An 8,064-nucleotide genomic window follows, 5' to 3' on the forward strand; every position below is an offset into this window, starting at 1 on the left:
CTTCCATCGACATGGCATTACCGATGTTAACACCAATTTAGCGCCTTTAAAAGTTTTTAAAGCGCGTTTTGTAAAGAGAGCCCGAATAAAGTGGGCGATCTAATTGAAAACCCCTCGCCTTTGTCGCCCGTTTCACATGTGGGGATTTAGCTCATGAATGTAGAGGTCTGTATTTTGTCAACTCTGCTGGAGAGACCAGACGCACACAGCGGCCTAGAATTATATCTGTCATTACTGAACTAATCTATTTTCTCTTTCAGTTAGCCTATCCAAGGAGACCAGTCACCATAGTGCCTAAGAAAATAGGACTATACTCCCTTTCTCAGCTCCTCACACTCACAACTTAATTATTTTTCTTTCTGGTGAGCCTCTCCTTTTAAATTAATCTCGAAAACAATTTAGATCCGTTTTGGACCTAATTCCAAACGACTTTTCAAATGTTACATTAATGTTAAAGAATATTACCAGAATTCAAGTCCTGCAATTTAATAAGCAATTACTTATAATAAAGGTTATTTCGATATAGACCTATATTATATGAAATGCTATGATAGTGGGTCTGAATATTTCTCATAATAAAAGAAAATGTGATTAATGTAATTCCACGTTTAATCATCAAAACAACCTCATTAGAATAGGACTAACTCTTTATGCTATAATTGTACTATTCATTTTCAAACATAGAATGGATTCACAAAATAATTTGGTTTTGAGGCATTCGTTATAATATTATTCATAAATATGCAAGACAACATCATTTTATTCATAACAATTTTATTAATAGTTCTATAATTCTATTTAATTTTTTTTTGTTCCTGGGCATTTGTCAGTTCTATAAGGGATTGAAATAATAATCTAACTGATATTTCATTTCACCACTTTCATTTATTATTAAACAAGGAAATGTAGACAATCACTTTAACAATTAAAAACAAATCCTGCCCTGCACTCAATCTGTTGGGGAACAGTTTCGACATAAATAATAATCTAAAAACCTATGATATTCCATAAACACTGGGGAATTTTACACAGGGACACATTCATACTCATAAAACACTACACCAAGTGCAACTTCTCAAAACATGGTCTCTTTCAAATATACAAGGCTCTGTTTTGAAAATCATCCTTTTTTGTTTTGTTTTTCATTTTTACAATAATATTTACAGCAGTTTACTTTTCTTTCTCACACAGTTCAGACATAAGAGACACTGGATATAATCTAAACTTCACTTCATTTGTCCTTTAGTCAAACTCAATTAGCTGAAAATGTGTAGATTTTTTCCCCTTAACTCTTCCAGATGATAATGTAAGTATCAATCAAGACAAAATAACAAACTTGATGCAGGTTATTGAGCCAGCAGCAGGTTGGGTTGCAGAGTAGGCCAGAAAGGTCTATGGACAGGTTGGTTGCTTTGGCTTGGATGGAGACCTCCTCAGACTGCTTTGGCACTGGGTTCATGGGGTCCAGACAAATGCCACAGTCTCCACTGTTTCTAGTTCTGGTTAATTCTCTCTCTCTCCCCGGAGTCGAGTGAGCGTGTGTGTGTGTGTGTGTGTCCAACCAGCAGGTGTCATGTAGTTGACCCCCCTGAGTTCGTAGTTTATATCTGTCACAGAAAATAAAGTGGACTTTGTGAAGCACGAAGCATGAGCTAGAGATGGGTTAACACAATATGGAGGTGTGTATGTGTGTCAGGGGGATTCTGGACCAAAGGGCTCTACAGCTAAAGGTTAAGTTCATTCAGGAGACCTGGAAGAGTGGTGGTGGTGGTGGTGGTGGGGGGGGGGGGGGGGGGGGTGATGATGCTCTCACACACACACAGTGCTCCGGTTTGCCAGTGCTCTTTGAATTTGGTCGTGCTTTTTGTTTGAGGATAAGAGGTATGGGGAAGGGGTGGGGCGGGGCAGTTGGGAAAGGGGTCATCAGCCCAGAGAGGATCAGGGTTTAGGGGACAGAGATCAGCGGTCAGGGTTGGATCCATCCACCACTCCTTTCCCAGATCTGCAGAGGTATGAGAGATGGAAAGGGGAGACAGGTGAGGGACAGAAGCCTAGGAAAGAAAGTGCTGGGTGGGGTAACAGCTGTTCAGCACACCTCCTTCCCTGGAGCTCCGCTGGGCAGGATGTTGAGCTGGGTGATCTGAGCAGAGTGCTCTTTAGCCTTCAGCCTCAGAGCTGCAATACTGGAGGCCCTGCGATCCGCTGCAGCTAAGGAGGAGGGAGAGGAGGAAGGTTTGGAGAGGACCGGCGGAGGGATGGAGGGAGTCTCGACGGGCGGGGCAGGCTGGCGGAGGAGAGTGGCGGCGGTGGAAGCACTGGTCAGAGGGCCCGTACTGGAGAAGAGCCTGAAAGAGAAGAAGGGATGAGAGATGAAGGGATGGGAGAGAGAAGAGAGTGTTAGACCAGAATGTCAATGGCTTCTCCAGGTATTTGCAATCACCAGCTTAATAGTACTGATGATGGTGGATGCTGATGGTCACAGGTGTTAGGTGGTGCTTTAGGGTACGGTACAGGTGTGAGATGGTGTTATAGGGTACAGTACAGGTGTGAGGTGGTGTTATAGGGTACATTACAGGTGTGAGGTGGTGTGTTATAGGGTACAGTACAGGTGTGATATGGTGTTATAGGGTACAGTACAGGTGTGAGGTGGTGTTATAGGGTACAGTACAGGTGTTAAGTATACAACTTTATGTAAGTAGAGGTACCTATTGTCTCACCTGCCGAAGGTGGGTCCCATGAAGGCAGGGTGACGGAACATGGCGGCTGTACCCAGGAATGTTCCGAGGCCCAGCGGTGTCCCTAGGTGCTGGCCTGAGTGGCTGCTATGGGGATGAGCCAGACCAGGAAATGCAGCGGCAGCAGCAGCTGTCCAGGCAGACTCTAGGATGGGGTGAGGGTGTGGGGGAAAGGGACCCCCATCCAGGTAGTGGCTGAGGGGGTGGGCGGCTGACAGGGGGCCGGGGAAAGGGAGTCCAGAGGGGTGCGTCTGGACACCTGCCTTCTCACGCTTACGCCACTTAGCACGACGATTCTGAAACCATACCTAGAGAGAGAGAGTGGGAGAGAGGTCAGAGGTTAGCCAACATAGATATAGGTAGGCTACATTTAATTTTGTACAGGTTCATCAGATTGAGTGAATAGAATACAATAGAACAGAATAAAACAAAGTTGTCTGCCCATGCTGGCTACCTACAAATTGATATTGAGAAACATGAACAACTTTGGAGCGATATAAGGTGACATAAGGCTGTTTAGGCAGCGGCCTACATTTGGAATATCGGGAAACCCTTGCTATGCCACACCGAACCTGCTCGAGCGCAAGCTCCTGTGTAAACGGAAGATCCCATCGCTCTGGTTCATGAGGTGACAAACAGGCGGAAAGTCAGCGGTAATTACACACGCACTAAAACCCGCGCTCCCTCATGGTCCGTTAGTCTAAAGTTAGCTAATTAAAATCAGTTCCCCCTGCAGTCTGACTGATATACTGAGATTGATGTGGCGCGCGGTAATTAAGAACCGTGTTAACAAAAGATGGGGAGAATAACAGCTGAACAGAGTCCAATAACAATTAATGCGCTTTAAATTAAATTCTTCAAAATGTTGAACAAGTCATTTCCAAAGGGTATTTAACTTTCCCACGCCCGCCCACCTTGCCTATTGCGCTGCTGAAACAGGGGCTCTAACAATGGAAGAAAATGTCAACAGTAAGAGAAAGTGAACGATATTAGCCCTGCACACACACACACACACACACACACACACACATTCACACACTATTCCCGTTGGAAGCTGTTTAGCATTACACGGCCCCTCGGGAATTTACGAGTTTTTATCACCTCCCGATGGCGCCCGTTAAGTGATTTGTTCACCTACGGTCCCGCGAGGGGACATCTGTTGTTTTATACCGGCCGTAACCCCAGACGGAGCATCGCTGTGTTTGAACTGTCTCTTTGGTTATGAGCCCTGGGCTAATACATGCAAGCCACGCTCTCTATGGAGAGATGGGAGAGGAGCGGGAGAGGAGAGGAGATGGGGAGGGGTGGGGGGGGGGTGGGGGGGAGCAAACACCTTTAATGGTCTCTCATTCGCTCCAAGTGCAAAGCATCGGATCAATGCGGCTCTATTGCAATCACAAAATGAGAAATCAAATAGCATTATCCTGCAGCCACCCCTCTCCCCCCTCCCCTCTCCTCTCTCTCTCTCCATCTCCCCCCTCCCTCTCTTCCTCCTCTCTCCCTTTCTCGTTCCGGCGATGGTAATTCAAATACCATTTTCTCCCTGAGAATAGCTCGTGTTTGCTCTTGGGCTAAGTGCGCTTTTATGAATCGTCCGCGTCCGCTTAATTACCGTTAAAACGTCCCTCAGTGCATGTAATAACTTCCAATAACAGGATGGAGCTTCGCTACGCAGCAATTGGGGTCATTTAACACATCTCAGGGTAGTAAATCACTCAGACCCTCATAAAGACTTTTATCCATAGGCTACTGCTAAAGGCCTGAACTTGTGGCTACTTTAGTGTATGCGTCATGTCAACAAAAAACCAGCAAATAACATAGGCATATTGGAAAACACAAATAATTATACTTAGTAAAATTATGATTCTATGAAGGTGTAAATCTGAAGATGCTTGGAAATTATGTTAGGCCTACATTGTATAAATATGCATTTGATGTTTTTGATTATTATAATATAACAAGACATAGGCCTAATAATAATAAAATAGGAATTGTTTCATTACATAATCTAAGCCTAAGTGATACTGGCTTTTATATTCGTTTCTAATTTGGTAGCCTATTTCAATAACCTATTTGAAATGTTTAAGTGTTATTATATAAGCATTTTAGTTGAAAGCGACAGTCAGCCATAATTGCAGCAATAAAACGTTAAAAAGCCACTTACTTGGACTCGCGCCTCGGTGAGATCCAGCCGCATCGCAAGCTCCTCTCTGAAAAGGCAAGGAAAGAGGTTACCGTTTTTGACCGAGAACTCAACTGTTTTTTTTTCTATCCCGCACCGGTAACAATACAAGAAAATTGTTATTTTTCAGACACCGAAAACCCACAGCGAAACGACGGTCATTTATGCTATTTTCCTTACGATGGTTTGAGAGAAATTGTCAGGGTGATTGTATTGTAATCTGTCTTTTTTTGCCCATAATAGCTGCCTTATACAACCGCTTTTCTTTAGAGTCAGTCGAACAACATAATGGTGGAATTTGGAAATAATGACACCCAAACTATTACAAAGACATCGAGCGCTTGGCTGAAAGAGAAGTCTATACCTGCACAAATTGATTACCACAATTTCGCCTAAGAAATAATAAACGCACATCGATACAAAAACATCGATCAACAATAGCATATTTATTATTTGGCTCATGTTGCCATTGTTAAATAATATTTTCCAAATAAATTACCCCGTTTAAAACATTATATTTTCTATTCCTTATCTTGAACGTGTCCTATAGATGATTTACCTTGCTGAAAGCGATAGGCTAACACAAGCCACTGTCTGTCTGCTGCATGCATGGAAAATAATTATGACATTCTGAAGCCTGTTGTAAATTTCATTATGCATAATAATATTCCATTCTGTAATAGTAAAATTACAATAAGATAATAGGCTAATAAGAGAAATCTCATCTCAAATCGAAATATTCAACTCTACATGTGGGGTCCTGAAAACACATATAGGCCTAGCTAGAATACATTTGTTTTTAGAATAATATTAGGTTTTCATGTTTGGTTGAAAAAAAATACATTTGAAATTCCCTTCTAGGCCTACATTTTGTAGTCTATTGCATCAAAAATAAGTAGGAGCAACTCGTGTATAAAAAATGTCCACAAAAAACACCAGCCTTAGCAGTGACTTACTCTCAATTCATCAGTAAGAAGAAGAAAAACAATTCATGACGTGGTTGAGGAGCAAAACATAATGAGTCTGAAATAGAATTATATGCCAGTAGCCTATGTGGAGCCTAAACAAAAAATGAAAAAATAGACACGATTTAATATGATTAAATTAATTTGCCACTGCCAAAAATCAGTGTTCACAAACATTATTTGCCTTTATTTGTCAGTAACAGGTGGATTTGTGTAAAATGCTGTTTTCACTTCCTCTCTTCTCTCGAGATGCGTAGCCTAGACCGTCAGCTAATGAATGAATCAAGAAAGAATGAGGTGCGCGTCACCGTGTGTGTGGGTGGGTGAGTGTATGTGTGTGTGTGCGTGTTATACCCTTGAGCTTGGGCAGGCCCAGAAACCTAAATTGCGTTGAAAAGATCAGCATTACGCACGGACAAGCTGCCACCAGCTCATTTTCCATATGAGAATAATATCCATATCGCCGATAACAATGAGATGAGGTAAATGTGACAAAACGGATTGGTGCTCCCACTTTAAGCTATTGTTCTGCCTTATGTAAGGCACTGGTTCGGCTACACGGTAGGTGTCAACGCACCAGTGTCGAATTATAGACGGGTTGAATTACCTAAGTGGATAAAAAGTGGACTGTTTTCTAGGCCTACTATTTTTTTAAACATAAATAGTGACAATAAAGGGTTTTAATGTTGTTACCACAGACATCAAAATTAAAACATAGGCATCACACATTACAAGGCTTGTGCATGTTTGACCTCATGTTATAAAAGTTAATACACCATGGTATGATATAGCAGATTTGTGACATTCTTTCACATTTTTCTGAGTTATATGTTTGCCTCTGGTAGTTGTATCTCAGGCTCTGTAAAGATAAAATAATGTTATATTTTCCAACTTGAACTATTCCGTTATTATTATTATTATTATTATTATTATTATTATTATTACTACAGTAGGCATACTGCTACTTGTTGTTCGTTATGTAGCATGCAATTAATGTAGCTTAGTCGAAAAATTGTAACGTGAAATAGAAACGTCTATCCAAAACGTATTTTAAACGATGTTATGAGACTTGGTTGGGTGACATTATTGTAGATGTTGCATCAATGATGGTGTTCATGTTAGAGATGTTGCATATGAATGAATACCTGAGTTTGTGCTGTAACTGTAGCCTATACTGTACCTGGTGAAGACATCCGGGTAGTGTGTCTTCTGGAAAGCCCTCTCCAGCTCCTCCAGCTGATAGCTGGTGAATGTAGTCCTGTATCTTCTTTGCTTGCGTTTTAGCATCCCTTCCTCCGAGTCACTGCCTGCCGACAGACACACGCTGTCCTCGCCGTCCCTCACGTCTCCATCCCCGGCGTGGAGGCTCTCCCTCTCGTCGTCCTTCGGGGAGAGACCCATCGCCTCCCCGCAGCTCTCCTCCTCTTTCCCCGCGTCCTCCTCAAACTTCATCGACCCTAACTCGCCCAGCCTTAGCCCAGGCCCATCTTCCGGCCCTTCAACGGGACTCTGGCCTCCCTCTCCCCGGATCAGGACGCGTTCTCCCGGTACGATTTGCTCCGGCTGATGCTCACCTGTGGAGCCTGGATGATTTTGAGGCTCTCGCAGGCTTGGTCCACCAGGAGCCTCTCCTTGTCCAATTTCTCCCCTAGGTCGTGAACTAAACCCCGGCCGTGGTCCAGGTACTTCCCCCCTGGTCCGTAGAGCCGGCGCAGCTTTGGTGGAAGGTGCATGTCTGTGTCTAGGGATAGGGGGTCTTTAGTCGAGCCTATAGGGAGGGTGACAAAGGTATGGAGAGGTTGACGAGACATGTGTAAGTGAAGGAAAAGCAAATGGAGCCTGGAGGGCGCAACAAGGCGCATAGTTCAATGCAAATTTATGCAGAAGGCATTACAGTGATAATGTTTGAATAAACTTGAAAATGTATTATTTCTGTCTACAGTTGCATGCACATTAGAGTAGCCTATGTATCGTATTGACGATAAAGTTGACAAATATCTTATTTTCAACTGTCACACAAACTCAAGACACTTTTAATCGGATGGATCATTATTATCAAATTTTTACTACCATTCTGCAGTCAGCTGTAGCCAATGCTTTATGTTGATGGTTTATTATCATGTTATAAACACACACCGTTATATTGCCTATATTCAACAACCAAAACATGTCCTTGGAGCAT

At 42.8% G+C, this 8,064-nt stretch overlaps 1 protein-coding gene across 1 annotated transcript; it reads right to left on the bottom strand.

Annotated features, from left to right (window-relative positions):
• Nucleotides 1–2,086: 2,086 nt before the first annotated feature.
• Nucleotides 2,087–7,693, bottom strand: LOC311109296 (aristaless-related homeobox protein-like; the record flags this gene model as incomplete). Its single annotated transcript, XM_084152127.1, is given in 5 exon segments — nucleotides 2,087–2,345; nucleotides 2,718–3,043; nucleotides 4,900–4,945; nucleotides 7,063–7,417; nucleotides 7,420–7,693. Coding segments are annotated over 5 exon segments (1,260 nt in total).
• Nucleotides 7,694–8,064: the final 371 nt, after the last annotated feature.

Source organism: Coregonus lavaretus (assembly GCF_964263955.1).
Source record: "Coregonus lavaretus genome assembly, chromosome: 34".
NCBI classification, from domain to species: Eukaryota; Metazoa; Chordata; class Actinopteri; order Salmoniformes; family Salmonidae; genus Coregonus; species Coregonus lavaretus.